Source organism: Chiloscyllium plagiosum, unplaced genomic scaffold, assembly GCF_037043375.1.
Source record: "Chiloscyllium plagiosum isolate Xiang-an unplaced genomic scaffold, Cpla_swu_hap1 HiC_scaffold_3, whole genome shotgun sequence".
Lineage (NCBI taxonomy): Eukaryota > Metazoa > Chordata > Chondrichthyes > Orectolobiformes > Hemiscylliidae > Chiloscyllium > Chiloscyllium plagiosum.
This window is the reverse complement of record NW_028270141.1, coordinates 688289-712821: the sequence shown is the minus strand read 5'-3', so window position 1 is coordinate 712821 and position 24533 is coordinate 688289. Positions and strand designations below refer to the sequence as shown.

The 24533-nt window shown below is 43.7% G+C and overlaps 1 protein-coding gene across 1 annotated transcript in view; it reads left to right on the top strand.

The window, feature by feature from the left end:
• rab10 (RAB10, member RAS oncogene family) overlaps positions 1-24533 on the top strand; it is an 83124-nt gene that overhangs the window by 54195 nt on the left and 4396 nt on the right. The window contains exons 3-5 of the mRNA XM_043675885.2: positions 1920-2058; positions 13220-13309; positions 22918-23019. Coding sequence (XP_043531820.1) covers positions 1920-2058; positions 13220-13309; positions 22918-23019 — 331 coding nt within the window. The remainder of the gene's footprint in view (positions 1-1919; positions 2059-13219; positions 13310-22917; positions 23020-24533) is intronic.

Below are 24533 nucleotides of genomic sequence, written 5' to 3'. Positions count from 1 at the left end.
TTGCACAACACCAGATCCAGAATTGCCTTCTCCCTGGTAGGCTCCAGTACTAGCTGTTCTAAGAATCCATCTCCCTCTCTTGGGATCCAGTACCATCCTGATATCTCCCAGTTTACCTGCATGATGAAATCCCCTATAACAACTGTAGTAATACCTTTGCGACAGGCCCATTTCAACTCCTTATTCAACGTACACCCTACATCCAGGCTACTGTTTGGAGGCCTGTAGATAACTCCCATTTGGGTCTTTCTACCCTTAGAATTTCTCAGCTCTATCCATACCAACACTACATCTCCTGATTCTATGTCCCCCCCTCGCAAGGGACTGAATTCCATTGCTCACCAACAGGGCCACCCTACCCCCTCTGCCCATCGGTCTGTCCTTTCAATAGCATGTATAGCCTTGAATATTCATTTCCCAGGCCATGTCTCAGTTATCCCCACATCGTACCTGCCACTTTCCAACTGAGCCTCAAGATCATCCACCTTATGCTTCGTGCATTCATATATATAATAATCTTAATTTGTTACTCCCCTCACTCTTCCTATCAATCCCTATTTCACTTGACCATACTGTATGGTCCCTTCGTGAATTTTCTGCTCCATTGATTCTGTTGTCTGTCTTAACTTCACTTATTCTCACTTTCCCTTTAACGTCCTTCTTCTTAAATTTCCAGTTTGTTTCCCCCCAACTACTTAGTTTAAATACACCTGTGTTGCAGTGGCTGACAAATGGGACTAGAATAATTTAGGGTATTTGGTTAGCATGGATGAGTTAGACTGACGGATCTGTTTCCACACTGCAATTCCATGACACTAACTACTTCTATACAATGTATAGTTAAATGTAACTTTTTGAAGCCGTTTCTTTTCAGTTATTAAGGATGACTAATAGTTTGGCTGTGTAGTTTTCCATCTGACCACCTTTGGGCCAGTCACCTCTTTTATTGGCAGAGTATATAAAAACACAATTTTAATTAACTCCTTGGTCTATCTTAATAGTTATTCATTATTCATTTTATATTCATAGTGTTCATTTTACTTTTGGCAGATATTATAGCTGTTTCTTCCTCTCCCAATGTATTTGCTTTGCTTGCTTATCAGTTCTATTATTTTCAAGTAACCTGGTTAAACTGCTCAGGATCACTACATTCCCTTCTATAAATAAACATTTGTAATAATTCTCAGTGTGTGTGCGCTACATTTGATATGGAAGTTAAATTGTAAACTATAAAAAAGGAAGCTGAAGGTCAGGAAAGTTATCATGTGCAATAACTAATGCCTTCTAATTCAGTATCAAAAATGCTGTTGAAAATTTAAAAATTTTGTTAATACACTTTCCATGTTGGCAATTGTAAAAGGATAAAGTAATTGCATTAGTATTGTAACTTAATCTGGATTTGTTTTTTTAGACCCTAACTGGCAGGAAGTGCATCAATAATTTTGGCATTTATCTTGAGTTCTTCCCATTGTATTATTGCCCTTTAGTAAGAGGACAACATCAGAAGCATTGTCCTTTTCTGACGTAAATATTCAGATGGAAGCTGTTAGGCTTTTAAAAGAAAAACTACTCTGCTCCTGTCTACTGTGCTGTACTTGGACTAGCATTGCTATCTATGGATAATTGTTCCAGTGTTAATGTATTAAATGCTTGAGGGCCAGGCCCCTTTTCCTGGCAAGCGCTTAAATTTTTGGCTGAGGTACTGACTCAAGGAATCTTAGTTTAGACTTTAATTGCAACCGCATGACTTTAAAGTACAAGCAAAAGCCACACTTACCTCAGTGTTCTAGTTTTAAGTCTGTGTTTATGTGACACTTTTAATTTTCTAAAAGATATATCATAATAGGTTGCATTGACTGAATAAAAATGTGTGCGATTTTTCAAAAAAGTCTTAATAGTTAATTTTACTCATTTTGAAGGGACACAGCAGGACAGGAACGATTTCATACCATCACCACTTCCTACTATAGGGGAGCTATGGGAATCATGCTAGTCTATGACATCACAAATGCCAAAAGCTTTGAAAACATCAGCAAATGGCTGAGGAACATAGATGAGGTAAGAATACTGTTGCAATTTTATCACAAATGTATTGTTTTAGGAACGAGGGTCTTTTGCTATGGATGGTCTTGTCTGGTGAGTTTCTGCAATGTTTTGATTTTGAATGCAAAGTTGATTTTTCTGATTGAGTTGGTGGTAACTCAACAAACTAATTCATCTGTTTACAAAATTGGTGCACTGACACAGCCAATACAATCTTAACCAACAAAAAACAACTCCAAAGGCGATGTAAATTTAAACATAGTATCTCCTTCAAAATATAAGCAAAACTTCATTTTCAAAATGAAAGCAGGCATGATAAATAGCTATAAGTGAGATAATTGATATAAAAACAAAGTTTTATCTTTTGATAAATTAAATTGCAAATGTTACTTAATCAGCCATTTTTAGGAAGGATAATGGATTTTGAAAATTTCCTATATATCGGTATTGAGACTTGGAAGCCTGACACCATTTTAGGTGCAAATAACAAATCTTCAAAATGCATACTTTAACGAAGCAGCAGGAAAATGTAATTTTGTTTAATACATGTGTTTATCTGAACTTCAACGAAAGTTATATAGACAAAAATCTTCAACTGATTTGATGTCTCACTGCATTAAAGGCGATATATAAATCCACGTTATCAAAACAATTGTTTGAACTAATTGGCACTGAATCATAATTTGCTTAACAGATTTTCATATATGAGATACATTCTGGTAGAAACTTGGCAATTTGATTAGCAACTTGCCCCAATTGGGACTAAGCACTTCTTTTTAAGCATCTTTTATGCTAATTATAATAAGGATGGCAGCCTGTGAAAGGTGGTGTTCTGCAAGGCTGTGTTGGGACCACAACTTTTCACTTTATAAATTAAAGATCTAGATGAAGGAACTGAAGGCATTCTGGCCAAATTTGCAGATATTAGAAAGATAGTTAGAGGGACAGGTAGTATTGAGTAGGCTGCAGAAGGATTTGGACAAGTTAGAGTGGGCAAAGTAGTGGCAGATGGAGTACAGTGTGGGAAAGTGTGAGGTCATGCACTTCGGTAGGAAGAATAGTGGCATGAATTATTTTGTAAATGGGGAGAAAATTCAGAAGTCTGAAATGCAAAGAGACTTGGGAGTTTTAGTCCAGGATTCTCTTGAGGTAAACTTGCAGGTTAAGTCAGTAGTTAAGAAGGCAAATGCGATGTTGGCATTTATTTCCAGAGGACTTTAAATATAAAAGGGATGTACTTCTGAGGCTCTGGTCAGACCATATTTGGAGGATTGTGCGCACTTTTGGACCCAATATCTCAGGAAGGATAATACCGGGCCTGGAGTGTTTTTAGAGAAAGTTCACGAAAATAGTCCCAGGAATGAACAGTCTAATGTATGAGGAATACTTGAGGACTCTGGGTCTATACTTGATGAGTTTAGAGGGATGGGGAGGTTGGGGAGGGAATCTAATTGAAACATGCAGAATACTGAATGACCTGGAGAGAGTGGATGTTCAGAAGATGTTTCCATTGGTAGGAGAGACTAGCAACTGAGGACGTAGCCTTAAAGTAAAGGGAAGACATTTTAGAACAGATAAGGAGAAATTCCTTATGAATTCATAGCCACAGAAGGCTGTGGAGGCCAGGTTGTTGACTATATTTAAGACTGATATTGATAGGTTCTTGAGTATCAAGGGTTATAGGGAGAAAGCAGGAGAATGAGGTTGAGAAACTTATCAGCCATGATTGAATGGTTGGGCAGATTGGATGGGCTGAAAGGACCAGAAATTAGGCCAATGTCTTATGATTTTAGTTTACTAACAAGTAATAATTATTCTTCCCATCTAGTTACATTTGCACTCTCCATGGCTTAGTGCAAGCATAAGCTATTGTAACAATGTTCTGTGCCTTATTTCAGGTTCTTAGTGTGGATAATTCTCTGCTGTATGATGCCTGTTTTGTCACTTGGCACTTGTGCACTGCTGCTGCCTAATTCTGTTTGAATTAAATGGTATATCCAAACTTAGCAACTAAACCATGGTTTCTCTGGCTTTTGCCACATGCAAGAAGCAGAAGACTGGGTACCCCAATTCATTCCTGAATTGCTTATAAATGTGCAGCACAGATGCTTAGGGTTTTAAATTAACTTTCCAGATTTACTGTCAAGCATGGTATTGCAACATTAATATCGTGCACTATGCAATTTTTATTGACTCTCTTTGGAAATGAAGTTGCTTTACATCAGAATATTTAGGGTGGTCTCATTTAAGAAATCAGACTTGGGAATTTGATTTTGTGGGTGGTTTTGGCATATTTGTAATTTCATCCATCTGCACGTTTCCAAAGTATGATTTGCCTCAGATGTTCATAATCCTGCAACAAATTACAATGAGCCAAATGTTTCTGGGCATTTCCTGGTATTTCTCTCCCCAAAAAGAATGCAGGATTATAGACAATAGCAACCTGGAGTATCTTGAAATGCTGAGAAATAGATAATCTTGGACAAATCTCCAGGACATGATAAGAATGTTGTGGTTCTGTTCGCCGAGCTGGGAATTTGTCTTGCAAACGTTTCGTCCCCTGTCTAGGTGACATCCTCAGTGCTTGGGAGCCTCCTGTGAAGCGCTTCTGTGATGTTTACTCCGGCATTTATAGTGGCCTGTCTCTGCCGCTTCCGGTTGTCAGTTCCAGCTGTCCGCTGTAGTGGCCGGTATATTGGGTCCAGGTCGATGTGTTTGTTGATGGAGTTTGTGGATGAGTGCCATGCCTCTAGGAATTCCCTGGCTATTCTCTGTTTGGCTTGCCCTATAATGGTAGTGTTGTCCCAGTCGAATTCATGTTGCTTGTCATCTGCGTGTGTGGCTACTAAGGATAGCTGGTCATGTCGTTTCGTGGCTAGTTGGTGTTCTTGGATACGGATCGTTAGCTGTCTTCTTGTTTGTCCGATGTAGTGTTTTGTGCAGTCCTTGCATGGGATTTTGGACACTACATGTGGGCGGCACGGTGGCACAGTGGTTAGCACTGCTGCCTCACAGCGCCAGAGACCCGGGTTCAATTCCCGACTCAGGCGACTGACTGTGTGGAGTTTGCACATTCTCCCCGTGTCTGCGTGGGTTTCCTCCGGGTGCTCCGGTTTCCTCCCATAGTCACAAAGATGTGCAGGTCAGGTGAATTGGCCATGCTAAATTGCCCATAGTGTTAGGTTAAAGGGGTAAATGTAGGGGTATGGGTGGGTTGCGCTTCGGCGGGTCGGTGTGGACTTGTTGGGCCGAAGGGCCTGTTTCCACACTGTAAGTAATCTAATCTAAAAAAAACATTGGTTTTGCTCATGCTGGGTATTGGGTCCTTCGTTCTGGTGAGTTGTCTAAGAGTGGCTGTTGGTTTGTGTGCTGTTATGAGTCCTAGTGGTCGCAGTAGTCTGGCTGTCAGTTCGGAAATGCTCTTGATGTATGGTAGTGTGGCTAGCCCTTTGGGTTGCGGCATGTCCTCGTTCCGTTGTCTTTCCCTTAGGCATCTGTTGTAAGGCACCTTTGTAATAATTAAAAACACAGAAATAGAGAACACACACCGGATCATCAACGCCACACTCCGAGGAATCCGATTCACGAGAGAGGAAGAAAAGGACATCCAACTCCCATTCCTAGACGTGATGGTACAGAGAACACCAAACGGAGAATTCACCACAAAGGTACACAGGAAAGCCACACACACAGACCAAGTCCTAAACTATGAAAGCAACCACCCCAACACACACAAACAAAGTTGCATCAAGACACTATTCAAAAGGGCCACAACACACTGCAGCACACCAGAACTGCAAAAAGACGAAGAGGAACACGTATACAAGGTATTCGCCAAAAACGGATACCCTCGCAATTTCATCAACAGATGCCTAAGGGAAAGACAACGGAACGAGGACATGCCGCAACCCAAAGGACTAGCTACACTACCATATATCAGGAGCATTTCCGAACTGACAGCCAGACTACTGCGACCACTAGGACTCATACAACTCATCAGAACGAAGGACCCGATACCCAACATGAGCAAAACCAATGTAGTGTACAAAATCCCATGCAAGGACTGCACAAAACACTACATAGGACAAACAAGAAGACAGCTAACGATCCGAATCCATGAACACCAACTAGCCACGAAACGACATGTCCAGCTATCCTTAGTAGCCACCCCCGCAGATGACAAGCAACATGAATTCGACTGGGACAACTCTACCATTATAGGGCAAGCCAAACAGAGAATAGCCAGGAGGCTCCCAAGCACTGAGGATGTCCCCTAGACAGGGGACGAAACGTTTGCAACACAAATTCCCAGCGCGGCAAACAGAACCACAACGAGCACCCGAGCTACAAATCTTCTCCCAAACTTTGAACATGATAAGAATGCATCCCATAAAGAAACGTGAACTTTAAAGTCATGTGGTTGAGTTGACACATGATCCCTCTTTAAGCTGCTTTGGTCATATTCCCCTTAAGAGAAATTAATTATAGATTAAGAACATTTTACTTATAATTTACTGAGATACTGATCTTTATTCTCCTTCCTCAACCTCTTTCAGCGCTGAGATAGAGTCATAGGGATGTACAGCACAGAAACCGACCCTTCGGTTCAACCCGTCCATGCTGACCAGGTATCCCAACCCAATCGAGTCCCACTTGCCAGCACCTGGCCCATATCCCTTCAAACTTTTCCTATTCGTATACCCATCCAGATGCCTTTTAAACGTTGCAATTATATCAGCCTCCACCACTTTCTCTGGCAGCTCATTCCATACACTTACCACTCTGAGTGAAAATGTTGCCCCATAGCTCTTTTATATCCTCTATGCCCTCTAGTTCTGGACACCCCCACCCCTGCGAAAAGACTTTGTCTATTTATCCTATCCATGTCCGTCATAATTTTGTAAAATTCTGCAAGGTCACCCCTCAGCTCCAGGGAAAACAGCCCCAGCCTGTACAGCCTCTCCCTATAGCTCAAATCTTCCAACCCTGGCAACATCTTTGTAAATCTTTTCTGATCCCTTTCAAGTTTCACAGCATCTTTCCGATAGGAAGGAGACTAGAATTGCACACAGTATTCCAACAGTGGCCTAACCAATGTCCTGTACAGCCGCAACATGGTCTCCGAACTCCTGTACTCACTACGCTGACCAATACAGGAAAACATACCACTATCCTATCCACCTGCAACTCCACTTTCAAGGAGCTATGAACCTGCACTCCAAGGTCTCTTTGTTCAGCAACACTCCCTTGGACCTTACCATTAAGTGTATAAGTCCTGCTAAGATTTGCTTTCCCAAAATGCAGCACCTCTCATTTATCTGAATTAAACTCCATCTGCCACTTCTCAGCCCGTTGGCCCATCAGATCCAGATCCTGTTGTAATCTGAGGTAACCTTCTTTGCTGCCCACTACACCTCCAATTTTGGTTTTGTCTGCAAACTTACTAAATATATCTCTTATGCTCACATCCAAATCATTTTATATAAATGACGAAAAGTAGCAGACCCAGCACCGATCCTTGTGGCACTCCACTGGTCACAGGCCTCCAGTCTGTAAAACAACCTCCACCACCACCCTCTGTCTTCTACCTTTGAGCCAGTTCTGTATCCAAGTGGCTAATTCTCCCTGCATTCCATGAGATCTAACCTTGCTAATCAGTCTCCCATGGGGAACCTTGTCGAACGCCTTACTGAAGTTCATATACATCACATCTATCCGTCTGCCCTCATCAATCCTCTGTTACTACTACAAAAAACTCAATCAAGTTTGTGAGACATGATTTCCCACGCACAAAGCCATGTTGACTATCTCTAATCAGTCCTGACCTTTCCAAATACATGTACATCCTGTCCCTCAGGATTCCCTCCAACAATTTGCCCACCACTGAGGTCAGGCTCACTGGTCTGTAGTTCCCTGGCTTGTCCTTACCACCCTTCCTAAACAGTGGCACCATGTTAGCCAACCTCCAGTCTTCTGGCACCTCACCTGTGACTATCAATGATACAGATACCTCGGCAAGAGGCCCAGCAATCACTTCTCTAGCTTCCCACAGAGTACTAGGGTACACCTGATCAGGTCCTGGGGATTTATCCACCTTCATGCATTTCAAGACATCCAGCACTTCCTCCTCTGTAATATGGATGTTTTTCAAGATGTCACCATCTATTTCCCTACATTCTATATCTTCCATGTCCTTTTCCGCAGTAAATGCTGATGCAAAATACTCGTTTAGTATCTCCCCCATCTCCTGCAGCTCCACACAAAGGCTGCCTTACTGATCTTTGAGGAGCCTGATTCTCTCCCGAGTTACCCTTTTGTCCTTAATGTATTTGTGAAAACCCTTTCGGATTCTTCTTAACTCTATTTGCCAAAGCTGTCTCATGTCCCCTTTTTGCCCTCCTGACTTCCCTCTTAAGTATACTCCTACTGCCTTTATACTCTTCTAAGGATTCACTTGATCTATCCTGTCTATACCTGACATATGCTTCCTTCTTTTTCTTAACCAAACCCTCAATTTCTTTAGTCATCCAGCAATCCCTACACCGACCAGCCTTTCCTTTCACCCTGACAGGAATATACTTTCTCTGGATTTTCGTTATCTCATTTCTGAAGGCTTACCATTTTCCAGTCATCCCTTTCCTGCGAACACTTGCCCCCAATCAGTTTTTGAAAGTTCTTGCCTAATACCGTCAAAATTGGCCTTTCTCCAATTTAGAACTTCAACATTTAGATCTGGTCTATCCTTTTCCATCACTATTTTAAATCTAATTGAATTATGGTCGCTGGCCCCAAAGTGCTTCCACACTGACAACTCAGTCACCTGCCCTACCTTATTTCCCAAGAGTAGGTCAGGTTTTGCACCTTCTCTAACAGGTACGTTCACATACTGAATCAGAAAGTTGTCTTGTATGCACTTAACAAATTCCTCTCCATCTAAACCTTTAACACTATGGCAGTCCCAGCCTATGTTTGGAAAGTTAAAATCCCCTACCATAACCACCCTATTACTCATATGAATAGCTGAGCTCTCCTTACAAATTGGTTTCTCAATTTCCCTCTGACTATTTGGGGGTCTATTCTACAATCCCAATAAGGTGATCATCCCTTTCTTATTTCTTAGTTCCACCCAAATAACTTCCCTGGATGTATTTCTGGGAATATCCTCCCTCAGTACAGCTGTAATGCTATCCCTTATCAAAAATGTCACTCCCCCTCCTCTCTCGCCTCCCTTTCTATCCTTCCTGTAGCATTTGTATCATGGAACATTAAGCTGCCAGACCTGCCCATCCCTGAGCCATGTTTCTGTAATTGCTATGATATCCCAGTCCCATGTTCCTAACCATGCCCTGAGTTAATCTGCCTTCCCTTTTAGGCCCCTTGCGTTGAAATAAATGCAGTTTAATTTATTAGTCCTACCTTGTCCCTGCCTGCCCTGACTGTTTGACTCGCTTCTGTTCTCAACTATACCAGTCTCAGATTGATCTCTTTCCTCACTATTTCCCAGAGTCTCATCCCCCCCTTACCTTACTAGTTTAAATTCTCCTGAGCAGCTCTAACAAATCTCCCTGCCAGTATATTAGTCCCCTTCCAATTTAGGTGCAATCCGTCCTCCTTGTGCAGGTCCCTTCTACCCCAAAGAAATTCCAATGATCCTAAATATGAATACTTCTCCCATACACCAGCTCCTCAGCCATGCATTCATCTGCTCTATCCTCCTATACCTGCCCTCACTAGCTTGTCGCACTGGGAGTAATCCAGATTTTATTGCTCTCGAGGATTTCATTTTTAAATTCTTGCCTAACTCTCTAATCTCCCTTCAGAATCTCAACCTTTTCCCTTCCTCTGTTGTTGGTTCCAGTGTGGACAATGGCCTCTTGCTGGCCCCTCTTCCCCCTTGAGAACATTCTGCACCCTCTCTCTGTATCTTGATCCTGGCACCAGGGAAGCAACACACCCATTCTGATTTTTCGCTGCTGGCCACAGAAACGTCTGTCTGTACCTCAGACTAGAGAGTCTCCTAGCACAATTGTTAGCTTGGAACCCGACGTACCTCTCATTACATTAGAGCCAATCTCCATACCAGAAACCGGGCTGTTAGTGCTTCGTTTCCCTGAGAATCCATCACCCCCTACATTTTCCAAAACAGCATACTTGTTTGAAATGGGGATAGCCACAGAAGACTCCTGCACTAACTGCCTGCCTCGCTTACCTTTCCTAGATTTAATCTATCTATGTGACTGTATCTGCGACTTCCCCCCCGCCCCCCCCCCCCACTTCCAAATCTGCTATCCATTACATACCGTTGCTGTTGTAAATTCCTCATTGTCTCTAACTGTCTCTCCAACCAATCTATTCAATATGATAGGATTTGCAACCAACCGCATTTATTGCAGATATAATCCACAGTAACCCGTAAATTCTCCTTAAACTCCCACATCTGACAAGAAGCGCATGTCACTCTACTAAAGGCCATTTTTGCTCCTTCACAATCTACAGACCCAGAAAATAACACCATTTTTTTCCTCTACAAAACACTGCTCCAGGTTCAAACTATTCACTTATCTGTTTCTGTGCTGTGACTTCACCCAAACAGTTCCTGTAAGGTCAGTTGTGAATTTCACTGATTATTGATTTTCCCAGACACACTCCGATGTCCAGTGATACATGAATTCAAACAGCAAAATCAGTAAATGTGCAGGTTCACTGTGGTGTCAGTTTCACGCTGTCTCTCGCACTGACCTCACCATGTGTTTCCTTTGTCTGTACATCTTCCTTTTTAAAATTGCTGTTGTTTTGACTTTGTTTTGGAACTTCGGGAAAAAAAATGCAACAACTTATGGAACAGTAATTGCTGCTCCTGGAATTCAAGGAAAGCACCTCCAACACCTAAAATACCTCAAAAGAAGGAGCAGCTGTTACAGGCAGAAATTTTTCCTATCCATTTAAAACATTTTTGTTGTTTTTTGCCTCCACTGCAGTATCTTGGAAATGTGTTTTGTATGCAGGTCATTCCGCTATAAAGTGTGTTTAGTTAATGTGAATTCGCTATAACACGATTGATGAATTGAAGACACTTTCTATAATGTAAACTTTTAAAGCATGCATTAGTTTTAACGTGATTCTGGCCCCATTAGTTTAAATGCTGCTGCTATTATGCGATTTTCTTATAACACGGTTGCAGGAACGGAACTAATGCGTTACAGCAGAACTGTCTGTAATTATCACTGAAAAACAAGTTCTTGGTAGTGGCATTAAATTAACCGATGTTCCCTTTTCCTACTTTTTGTGATTCCAAAATTTAATAACTTTTGTGCGAGTGGACATAGATATCTTGACTAATCAATATCGGTGACTTGCTCGGCAGAAAGTGAAGCCGACTTGTGGGAAGAGTTGTAGAATTTGAATGGAATATGGCATGTTAGGAAGAGTGGAATTGATAAAGTTAACGACAGAGGCTTACAAATGTTTGAATCTTCTGATCAAAAATTGGAGGGAAGGGGCTGAATTCCGGTATTGAGATTGACTACTCTTGTCACAAAGGAGCTAAAATGAGATTTGAGGTCAGTGGGAGTTACTAGATGTAGTGAACTGTTCTTAATTCTCTTTAATTGCTGAACTTGTACCTAATATAAAGGAAAATGGCAGGTGTTGGAGACTATTCTTCTTAGTTGGAGGGCATGATTGCAGGATAACTGAGCAGTGCCCTAAAGGATTGACCGCCTTCAACTTTGAGTATATTTTCCCTAGTCACATGGGTAGAATTATTTTGTTCTGTTGGCAGCTCTGTGCATCAACACTCTGTGCCTTCATGTAAAAGATCTAAAGAACATTAAACCTTGAGCTCATACGCTTGGGTGGCACCGTGGCTCAGTGGTTAGCACTGCTGCCTCACCGCCAGGGATCCGGGATCTATTCCCACCTTGGGCCACTATCTGTATGGAGTTTGCACATTCTCCCATGTCTGCATAGGTTTCCTCCAGGTTTTCCAGTTTCCTCCCACAGTCAAAATGATGTGCAGGTCAGGTGAATTGGCAATGGTAAATTACCCATAGTGTTAGGTTCATTAGTCGGGGTAAATGTAGGGGAATGGGGCTGGGTGGTTTTGGAGGGTCAGTGTGGACTGGTTGGGCCAAATGGCCTGTTACCACACTGTAGGGAACCTAATAAGTAGCAAGTAACAACCATGTTACACAGATGCCGTGTTAGCTATCTCCAATAAAAGAATTTTAGGACTGAAGTTGGAGGGGCAAACTAATTCTTTTCCTGGTTCTACTCCTACACTGGCCATTAACAAAATTTGAATTTTGAAAAGGGCAATGATATTGTCAGTTATATAGATATGAAGCTGTATTTAGTTTAGCATCAGAAGCAATTTGTCAGGTTTGTTTAATCAATAATTCATTCTAATAAGTTACCAGTGGTGACTAAAACCAGGGTCGTAGTTTAAGGAGTTTCAGGGACAAACCTTTTAGGACTGAGATGAGACGGTGGAATTCTCTGCCGCAGAAGTAGTTAAGACCGAAACATTGTTTTCAAGCAGGAGGTAGATATGTATAGCTTCTGTGGCTAGAAGCATCAAGGAATATGAAAGAGGGCAGGATTAAGGTATTGAGCTCGAAGATCAGCTGTAATCGTATTGGATGATGCAACAGTTTTGAGGCATTGAGTGGACTGCTCCTATCTTCTATGTTTCTATGTAAATAAGAATTAGTTTATGACTTCAAACATAATTGAGGAAAGATTGTTAATAAAAGGTTCGTTTTGCAAATGATTCCAAGTACCATTTTGAAAACTAACACGCAAGCAAATGGGATTAGTTCAGTTTAAGAAACCTGATTGGCATGGATAAGTTGGGCTAAAGGGCATGTTTCCATGCTGTGTGGCTCTGACTGTATGACTTTACTTCCTTTGCCTCATTTGCTCTTCTAATTGAGAAGAAATAGTAATTTAAATCTGTTGTAGCAACTTTAATCGTTCTTTTCCAGATGTGGGGACTCGGGAATTTGGAAAAATAATATGGATGGTTTAATAATCCTCTGACTTTGCAAACCAAATAGTCTTAAACAATTTGCTCATTTACAGGATGGACAACTGTTTGGTGCAATATTGATATATGCTGAATCAGACTTTAATTAGAGAAGTGCTTGTAAACTGACAACCAAAACCTATTTTTCAGCATGCAAATGAAGATGTAGAGAGAATGTTGCTAGGCAACAAATGTGACATGGAAGACAAGCGAGTGGTGCAAAAATCAAAAGGAGAGCAGGTAATTGCTTGTCCAATATTGTTGTTTTAATATATTAATGTTCTTTATGGACTTTTGCAACAACCATTCTTTGATAAAGTGTGTAATTGCAAGATCTGAGGGCTACAGACAGATCTGCACAATCTAACATGATTTAGTTGAATGTCATCTGCTTTTGTATTCCTTCTTGAAATATTGGTTTTAGCTCTGTAGTAACACTTCTTTCTGACATGGAAGGCTGTGTCATGACCTCCTTCATAGACTTGATGCTCCTTAATGGAGTCTGATACTTCATTGCAGTTCTGAGAAAATCATGCACTCTGAGGTGCTGTGTTTTCATTAAAGTATTAATTCAAGACCCCATTTCACCTCTTAGTCCACAAGAGATGCCTGCCACATTTCAAAAAATGGAGACCGTGTCCTGGCTAAAGTTTAATTGCTTAACTCACAAAACCTAAAATAATAAACCTAACAGTTCATCATCTTGCTGTTTCTCAGACCTTTGAGTACACTCATTGTTTACGGTTTCCCTACATTGCAACAATGACTGTATTTTCAGTTCTTCATCTTGCATTGAAACCTTTGGGGGCTTAAGTCCATGACCATAACTTTACCTAAGATCAAACTGTAAAGGTTTCTGATTGAAGAGAATGTTTGTCATGTCTTGGTACAAATAATAAGTAGGCACATATTAGGAAGAAAACTATTATGGGATTTTGGCTTTGTACAGTTTCCTCTTCATTTGAAGTATTCATTTTTGAATTGATGAAATAAACAGTGATTTTATATTTGACACGATTATTTCCTTCCTTTATAATGTATCTCGCACTTTCCCCAATTTAGTGTTTAGTACCTGTACATCAGCTCAAAACCCTGATTGTGCCATTGTCAACTTACTGATAGGTAATATGTGAAACATCCCAGGGATGAATCCATTTTTTAAAATTTCTATCTGAAAATACCTGTCCTCCATTTTGCTTTATGAAATGTTTTGTTTTCCGTGTAGTACAGGCAGATCATAACATACCAAGATTGTAGGTTGATTGAACAGAGCGAGGAATACAGTGTTACATCTGCAAAGAAGTTCACCAAAAGCAAGATCAACATTAGATTTAAAATTTAAGAGAGCCATTCAGAAGTCTAACAACAGCAGGCAAGAAGCCGTCCTTGAACGCTTCTAAATGCTAAATCTTTAATGTTTCTAAAGAAGCACTGCTTGGTTGGAGCTCTCCAGTTGAATTTCCCTAATTTCTATGAAGTCATGCAATATGGATCAAATGTTGTATTTAATTCAGTTTTTAAGTAATTACTCTTTAAATCTCTTATTGCTCTCGCGACTTAAATAACTGGAAGTGATTACTTTATTTCAAAATTTATACCACTTTAAGATGGTGAGTTTTGAGAAGATTGTAGCTCGGGTTGAGGTTCTGGATGTAAGCTTGCTCGCTGAGCTGGAAGGTTTGTTTTCAAACATTTTGTCACCATACTTCACCGACGGTTGACTGATGTTACCTAGTATGGTGATGAAATGTCTAAAAGCGAACCTTCCAGCTCGGTGAGCAAACATTTGTCCAGAACCACTTTAAGATTTCTGTGCAGGCAGTCCAAATAAATAGTGATTTTTAAATTTCCTTTCCTATCCACCCCTCACTGTATGCTGACTTTTTTTTCTTTTCCCTCAATCTCTGATTTTAAGTTTGCTTATGCTTACTTTGCTTAATTTACAGCATCCAATCCAAATATGGCCTTCGTGACCTTTTACAGCCCTCATGTTTGTCCCCTGCCCATGTCTTTGTTTAAGCATTTTGGGTGTTGTTCCATACTTTCTTTTGGCTGTTTCACCGTCTTTGCTCCCTTTCTCAAGTCACTTTTCCATCAATCACTGCTTCGAGTTGTGTACTCTTGGGAGAAAAGTATTTTTGATCTGGGTGCCCCTCCTACCCACAGTTCCGAACTGTGACCCAACTCGGGCGAGAGGCAGATCCAGCATGTTATGTTGGAGAAAGATCAAATGTTAGCTGAAAGTAGAAGCTGGAATACAGTTTAACTGTGACTGTTGAGGTGTTGAGAAGGTGGAAGGGTCATTTATGATTAGAACATGAGCACTGATGGGCTGAGCAAGTGTTGTCAGGAAATTAAGCATGGCTTCAATTTAGTATATTCTTTGTGGGAATCACTCTGTACTGCCTTCAATCATGATGCTGGCTGAAGCTGTTTTTGTTTTAATTCATAATTCAGAAATACACACTGCAATTACCACCTTTGCGTACTTAATTTGGCTGCAAGGATGCCTGTCAGGCATATAAAATCTATATCCTTTCTAGGATCTTTTAGCTTGCTAGTTATCTCACCAGTGTTACATCTACAGAGTTTGAATTTTTGTCTTCATCATGCAGTGTTAAACCAAGGCACTTTCCATCACCTCTTGAAAATTTTAAAGTAGCACATCTAAATGTTTTAAGACCAAGGGAACCATTGTTGCTGTGCTAACCAATATTTATTTCTTGACCATAATTTTTATATCATCTTATTGCTATCTTGCTGCTGTTTATTGAGTCATACTGTGTGCAAATTGGTTGTTGTGTTTTTTGTGTTGGAACAAATTATCATATTTAAATTACTCCATTAATTATAAAGACTGCTGGCCTAAAACAAATATATAAATATTTTTACTAAACTCCTAATAGCAATGGTACTAATTTCAGGATTGTGTTCATTTTGTCTTTTTGCATCCATTCTGATGCATTTTCTTTCTCCCCCTCGGCCTCTTTTCAAATGCTTAAGATTAGATACGAATTAACTGCGTGCTCTGTTACACTGGAGCAGGATGGATGCTTTGTTTGTCAACATGGCTTTTTTTTTTAAACAAGTGTGAAGCATTTTGTTTGCTTTGCTTCCCTCGCCTCTCCACCTGTGCTGGAAAAAAGCTGAATTTTAACTCGGTCGATGGGTTGTTTTTATGGCTATGCCTATGCCTCTACAAAAGAAAAAGAAGTTGGTTGTTGGACACCAATCAATTTAGTCCCAGAATACCACTGCAGGGATTGCTCTGGATAGTGTCCTAGTCCCAATCATTGTTAGCTGCTTTATCAATGGCCTTTTCTCTATCACAAGATCAATAGTAAGGATGCTGATTACACAATGTTCAGGACGATTAAAAACCTGTCAGATGTTAAAGCGGTCTATCTACATATGCTGCAAGACCCAGATAGCATTCAAGCTTTTGTTGATAAGTGGGGTCTAATATTGTGCCACCCAAACTCCAGATTGTGACCTTCTCCAACAAGAGACCATTGCAATTGTTGGATCCCCTGCTATCAAAATCCGCTGGGTTATCACTGACCAGAAACTGCACTGAACCAGCCTTATAAATAACTACAAGAACAGTTCAGAAGTGGGAATACTATAGTGAGTAACTCGTCTCCTGGTTGTCCAAAGTCTGAGCACCATTTGCAAGGATCAGCCACCACCCTATTGAATGGCGGAGCAGATTTGAGGGACCGAACAACTTATCCCTCTTCCTACTACTAATAGATTTAAGGCACACGTCAGGAGTCTGATGAAATGTTATCAACTTGCCTGGATAAATGCAGCTCCAACAACATTTAAGAAGTGGAACGTTTATGCAAGGCAGTAGCCTGGTGGTGGTATTATTACTGGGCTATTAATCCAGAGCCCCGTCCCTCCAACCGCCACCAGGACAGAGTGGGCAGCACGGTGGCACAGTGGTTAGCACTGCTGCCTCACAGCGCCGGAGACCCGGGTTCAATTCCCGCCTCAGGCGACTGACTGTGTGGAGTTTGCACATTCTCCCCGTGTCTGCGTGGGTTTCCTCCGGGTGCTCCGGTTTCCTCCCACAGTCCAAAGATGTGCAGGTCAGGTCAATTGGCAATGCTAAATTGCCCGTAGTGATAGGTGAAGGGTAAATGTAGGGATATGGGTGTGTTGCGCTTCGGCTGATCGGTGTGGACTTGTTGGGCCGAAGGGCCTGTTTCCACACTGAAATGTAATGTAATCTAAAAAATGTAAAATGTGATGTAATGTAAAATGTAATGTAATGTAACCCCACTGGTCCTCACCTACCACCCCACCAATCTCCATGTACAGCGCATCATCTGCCGTCATTTCCGCCACCTCCAAACGGACCCCACCACCAAGGATATATTTCCCTCCCCTCCCCTATCAGCATTCCGTAAAGACCACTCCCTCCGTGACTCCCTCGTCAGATCCACACCCCCCACCAACCCAACCTCCACTCCCGGCACCTTCCCCTGCAACCGCAGGAGGTGCAAGACTTGCGCCCACACCTCCCCCCTCACTTCCCTCCAAGGCCACAAAGGAAACTTCCATATCCGCCACAGATTCACCTGCACCTATCTATTGCATCCTCTGCACCCGATGTGGCCTCCTCTATATTGGGGAGACAGGCCGCCTATTTGCGGAGCGTTTCAGAGAACACCGCTGGGACACCCGGACCAACCAACCCAACCACCCTGTGGCTCAACATTTCAACTCCCCCTCCAACTCCACCAAGGATATGCAGGTCTTTGGACTCCTCCATCGCCAGACCACAACAACACGACGGTTGGAGGAAGAGCGCCTCATCTTCCGCCTAGGAACCCTCCAACCACAAGGGATGAACTCTGATTTCACCAATTTCCTCATTTCCCCTCCCCCCACCTTGTCTCAGTCAAATCCATTGAACTCAGCACCGCCTTCCTAACCTGCAATCTTCTTCCTGACCTCTCCACCCCCACCCCAGTCTGACCTATCACCCTCACCTTGACCTCTTTCCACCTATCGCATTTCTGACACCCCTCCCCCAAGTCCCTCCTCCCTACCTTTTATCTTAGCCTGCTGGACACACTTTCCTCACTCCTGAAGAAGGGCTTATGCTCGAAACGTCGATTCTCCTGTTCCCTGGATGCTGCCTGACCTGCTGCGCTTTTCCAGCAACATATTTACAGCTCTGATCTCCAGCATCTGCAGACCTCACTTTCTCCTCAAAGATTTTAACCTACTGCGAATCCTCTTACAAGGATGGCTTCCTTGAAGAAGCTCTCTTCCTCCCTCTACAAAGATTTCAGTGAGTCCCTCTCTCACTGCACCCCCCAGGTCATCTCCTCTGCACAGAAGCTCTTCTGCCACATTCTCAAACAGACTCGCTACCACAGCCATATTCCTTCCTCAGCACCTGCCTACGGAACCAACTGATCCTGCACCGACTCCGGACTACGGTCCGACCAACAAAATCTGGACCCAACCAGGACAACCAGTACCTACAACAAATCCGCAGCCTCCAGCAACAGACCTCCCTCCGGATCCTCCACTCCACGCTTGCAGCCATGCGCCGCTACCTACCTTCCCTGCAGTCAGCCCTACCCCAGCTCAGGACAACACTCTCACAGATCTGCAAAGGACCTCTACTGTTTTTCATCCACAGGAGGATCCATAAACTAAACAAACAGTTCTTCCTAGCCATATCGGAAATTAAAGACCGTAAGTACCAAAAACTTTCATGTACTTACCCCCACACTCCGGATTCCTCAACTGTTCCAGAATCTTCCATCGGCCTCCGAAATCAGTCCGCGCCATTATACACGCACCCGCGGCAATAGCCGCGCAGACGATGACGTCACTTCCGCCCCCACCGACCTCGCAGCCTCCGCGATCGCTGCCCGGACAACCGCCTCCAAGATCACCATGAAGACAATCGCCGACAGATTCGCGACCTCCGCGGCTCTGGGGAATAACTCTGTCTCTGTGGTCGCCGCAGCCACTTCCGCCCCCAGTGACATTACTAACCTACACGACCACAACGCCGCATGTGTCTCCGCCCCCACGCCGATCTCCGTCACCACGCCTAACAGCGCCACCCCCGCCGAGTTCTGTCACCATGCCTAACCCCGCTCCCACGACGATCTCCGTCACCACGCCTAACCCCGCCCCTTCACCGATCTCCGACAGCACGCCGATATCCGTCACCATGCCTAACCCCGCCCCTTCGCTGATCTCCATCACCACGCCCAACCCCGCCCCCACGTCGATCTCCGTCCCCGTCCCCAGGCCTAACCCCGCCCCCACACCAGGTCCTAGCACCCAGCCCTGCCGTGTTTTCACCATCCCTTCAGACCTACCCCTCTCTGAGGATGAAAAATCACTCCTCAGCAGAGGCCTCACCTTCATTCCCCGATGCTCTCGGATTAATGAGTTCAACACACAGCGTGACATCGAACAATTCTTCCACCGCCTTCGCCTCCGCGCCTACTTCTTCAACCAAGACTCTCGCCCACCCTCTGACGACCCCTTCTCCCACGTCCAACACACCCCGTCCACCTGGACACCCCGTGCTGGCCTCCTACCTGCCCTCGACCTCTTCATAGCCAACTGCCGCCGTGATATTAACCGCCACCTGAACTCCCCCACCCCTCTCACCCACTCCAGCCTCTCAACCTCGGAACGCGCAGCCCTCCAATCCCTCCGTTGCAACCCCAACCTCACTATCAAACCAGCAGACAAGGGAGGCGCGGTAGTAGTTTGGCGTACCGACCTTTACACCGCTGAGGCCAAACGCCAGCTCGCAGATACCTCCTCCTACTGCCCCCTTGACCATGACCCCACCCCCCACCACCAAACCATCATCTCCCAGACCATCCATAACCTCATCACCTCGGGGGATCTCCCATCCACCGCCTCCAACCTCATAGTCACACAACCCCGCACCGCCCGCTTCTACCTCCTGCCCAAAATCCACAAACATGACTGCCCCGGCTGACCCATTGTCTCAGCCTGCTCCTGCCTCACCGAACTCATCTCCGCATACCTCGACACGGTCCTGTCCCCCTTAGTCCAAGAACTCCCCACCTACGTTCGGGACACCACCCATGCCCTCCACCTCCTCCATGATTTTTGCTTCCCTGGTCCCTAACGCCTTATCTTCACCATGGACATCCAGTCCCTGTACACCTCCATCCCCCATCACGAAGGACTCCAACCCCTCCGCTTCTTCCTTTCCCGCCGTACCAACCAGTACCCTTCCACTGACACCCTCCTTCGACTGACTGAACTGTTCCTCACCCTGAACAACTTCTCTATCCAATCCTCCCACTTCCTTCAAACGAAAGGAGTAGCCATGGGCACCCGCATGGGTCCCAGCTATGCCTGCCTCTTCGTAGGATATGTGGAACAGTCCATCTTCCGCAACTACACTGGCCCCACCCCCCACCTTTTCCTCCGCTACATCAATGACTGTATGGCGCCGCCTCGTGCTCCCACGAGGAGGTTGAACAGTTCATCCACTTCACCAACACCTTCCACCCCGACCTCAAATTCACCTGGACAGTCTCAGATTCCTCCCTCCCCTTCCTCGACCTTTCTATTTCTATCTCAGGCAACCGAATCACCACGGACATCTACTACAAACCGACCGACTCCCACAGCTACCTGGACTACACCTCCTCCCACCCTGTCCCCTGTAAAAACGCCATCCCATTCTCCCAATTCCTTCGTCTCCGCCGCATCTGCTCCCAGGAGGACCAGTTCCAAAAACGTACAACCCAGATGGCCTCCTTCGTCAAGGACCGCAATTTCCCCCCGACGTGGTCGACGATGCCCTCCACCGCATCTCTTCCATTTCCCGCTCCTCCGCCCCTGAGCCCCATCCCTCCAACCGCCATCAGGACAGAACCCCACTGGTCCTCACCTACCACCCCACCAATCTCCATGTACAGCGCATCATCCGCCGTCATTTCCGCCACCTCCAAACGGACCCCACCACCAAGGATATATTTCCCTCCCCTTCCCTATCAGCATTCCGTAAAAACCATTCCCTCCGTGACTCCCTCGTCAGATCCACACCCCCCACCAACCCAACCTCCACTCCCGGCACCTTCCCCTGCAACCGCAGGAGGTGCAAGACTTGCGCCCACACCTCCCCCCTCATCTCCCTCCAAGGCCACAAAGGAAACTTCCATATCCGCCACAAATTCACCTGCACCTATCTATTGCATCCTCTGCACCCGATGTGGCCTCCTCTATATTGGGGAGACAGGCCGCCTATTTGCGGAGCGTTTCAGAGAACACCTCTGGGACACCCGGACCAACCAACCCAACCACCCTGTGGCTCAACACTTCAACTCCCCTCCCACTCCACCAAGGATATGCAGGTCTTTGGACTCCTCCATCGCCAGACCACAACAACACGACGGTTGGAGGAAGAGCGCCTCATCTTCCGCCTAGGAACCCTCCAACCACAAGGGATGAACTCGGATTTCACCAGTTTCCTCATTTCCCCTCCCCCCACCTTGTCTCAGTCAAATCCATTGAACTCAGCACCGCCTTCCTAACCTGCAATCTTCTTCCTGACCTCTCCGCCCCCACCCCAGCCTGACCTATCACCCTCACCTTGACCTCTTTCCACCTATCGCATTTCTGACACCCCTCCCCCAAGTCCCTCCTCCCTACCTTTTATTTTTGCCTGCTGGACACACTTTCCTCATTCCTGAAGAAGGGCTTATGCCCGAAATGTCAATTCTCCTGTTCCCTGGATACTGCCTGACCTGCTGCGCTTTTCCAGCAACACATTTACAGCTCTGATCTCCAGCATCTGCAGACCTCACTTTCTCCTCAAAGATATTAATCCAGAGACCCCAGTAATGACCTGGGGACCAGGCTTCGAATCCCGCCATTGCAGTTGGTGGAGCTTGAGTTCAGTGAGAAAAGAATCTGGAATTAAGAGTGTAATGATGACCATAAATTCATTGTCTGTTGTCAGAAAATTCCATCTGGTTCACTAATGTCCTTTAGGGAAGGAAGTCTACCATCCTTACCTGGTCTGGCCTACATGTGTTTCCAGACCCGCAGCAGTGTGGTTGACTTTTAAACTTCCCTCTGGGCAATTAGGGATGGGCAGTAAATGCTGGCCCAGCCCGTGATGTCGTCTTCCACGAACGAATAATGAAAAAAAAAGTTCAACACCACTGATTCAATTCTTATACTAGCTGTAGTAGTTCATGGAGGTGTGTCATTTCACCTTATCCCATGGATAAAGTGTGATTCTATTCAAGTTATATATAATCAATTATATCTCTCTTGTGGAGAAAGATGCTATGATTCTTCATGATCTAAGGCTTATGAGCTTACTTGCTCTGGGACAGAAAGAGAAATCTGGAAATTAAAATAGGGTTACGGCAGTGGAGCAGTAAAATGTATGTTCCAAGTATCCAATTGGAATGACACCAGGAAATGCTATCTGCCATACTGTTTTAATAAAATTACAGGGCCAACACACAGATCAATCATTGTGTGATTATGATTAAAATATTTCTAAACAATTGTCAGGTGTATTGCTTATGGAGACTTCTGGGGTAAAATAACCCTATAATCAGATTTGAATAGAGTAATTGAACTTTACCTCTTGTTAATAATATCAACTGATCATTGAATCTGTGCCACTGTTGCACCTTTCTGCACCATATCTCATACTTGCCATAATTGCTGGGTTTGTCAAGTGTAAATGCATAATGAAATATTTTAAGATGGCTTAATATCAATGAAAGCAGCTGGATGGTTTATTCTTTTAGTGCATACTTTAATATCCCATGTGATTTGGCTAATATGTTTCATTCTAGATTGCCAGAGAACATGGGATTAGGTTTTTCGAGACAAGTGCGAAAGCTAATATCAACATTGAGAAAGCATTCCTCACATTAGCAGAAGACATACTTCGAAAGGTAACTATTGATGAGCTGATTTATGTTTCACTTCACGCAGGTTTCCTGATTTTTGCACCACTTCTGTTCCATTCCTCAACAAAGTGTCTTTTGTTTAAAAGTTCAGGATTTATTTATATGGTCCACATAATCTTATTAAGCAATTAATATTCTGATCTCATCTATTTCTGACAGTTCTAGAATTGTCATGTATTGGTTGTGGCAATACTACTGTCAAATGCCTGTTAATTTTTAGAGATTTGAATAAAATCAGCTAAACCAATGTAAAAATTGGGAATTTTAAATGTAAGTGTGCCAAGCACAGATTCTACAAACTTCAGGTTTGTAAAAGAGGTTTGAAATATTTGCTCTGGAACTTGGTCTAGGCTGCAAAATGAGCTGTGCCTGCAGGTCAGAGCATAAGTTTCTGATTATTCCACCAATGCATGACAGATTGAAAAGATTGTGTTGAAATTAAGCTTGTTTGTAGACATACAGTAAGAAGTCAGGTTATTGGAAGTTTTACATTTGGTACTTTACTGACAATGTACAAATGAAATTTGCTCAATATAATATTATTGTAAACATTTTCAGTGTTTTTTTAATTAAAGTTTGGGTTCTATGAGATGGTGGACATAACTTTTCAAAAGTTTTGATGGTACACAAAACTTCCTTGTGATTTCTGCTTTGGTAATAAAACTACATCTAATTACCACTCTTAAAAGTACCTTTTAATGCAACTGTGTTATATTAACTGTTCTATTGCACTGGTTCAGGGAGCTTTTCATTTGATTATAGAACATAGAACAGTATCGCACAGTAGAGGCCCTTCGGTCCTCTATGTTGTGCCAGCCTCTTCTCCCACTCTAAGACGCGACTAACCTACATAGCCTTCATTGTACGAACTTCCATGAGCCTATCCAAGAGTCAGTTAATTGTCCCTAATGTATCTGACTCTATGACCATTGCTGGCAGTGCATTCCACACCCACCTGTGTAAAAAACCTACCTCTGAAATCTCCCCAAACTTTCTTCCAGTTACCTTTAAAATTATGCCTCCCTCGTGATAGACATTTCAGCCATGGGAAAGATTTTCTATATGTCCACTCTATCTATGCCTCTCAATATCTTGTACACCTCTATCAAGTCACCTCTCATCCTTCTTTACTCCAATGAGAGAAGCCCTAACTCCCTCAACCTTTCTTCGTAAGACATGTCCTCTCATCCAGGCAGCATCCTGGTAGATCTCCTGTGCATCCCCTCTAAAGCTTCCACATCTTTTCGATAATGAGGCAACCAGAACTGAACAGGGAGTATTCCAAGTGTTCTCTAATCAGGACTTTATAAGCTGCAGTTTATCTCACGGCTCTTCAACTCAATCCCCCTGCTAATGAAAGCCAACACATCATATGCCTTCTTAACAGCCCTGTCAACTCTGGTAGCAGCTTTGAGGGATCTATGGCCATGGACCCCAAGATCCCTCTGTTCCTCCACACTACCTAGAACCCTGCCTTTAACCCTGTATTCTGCATTCAA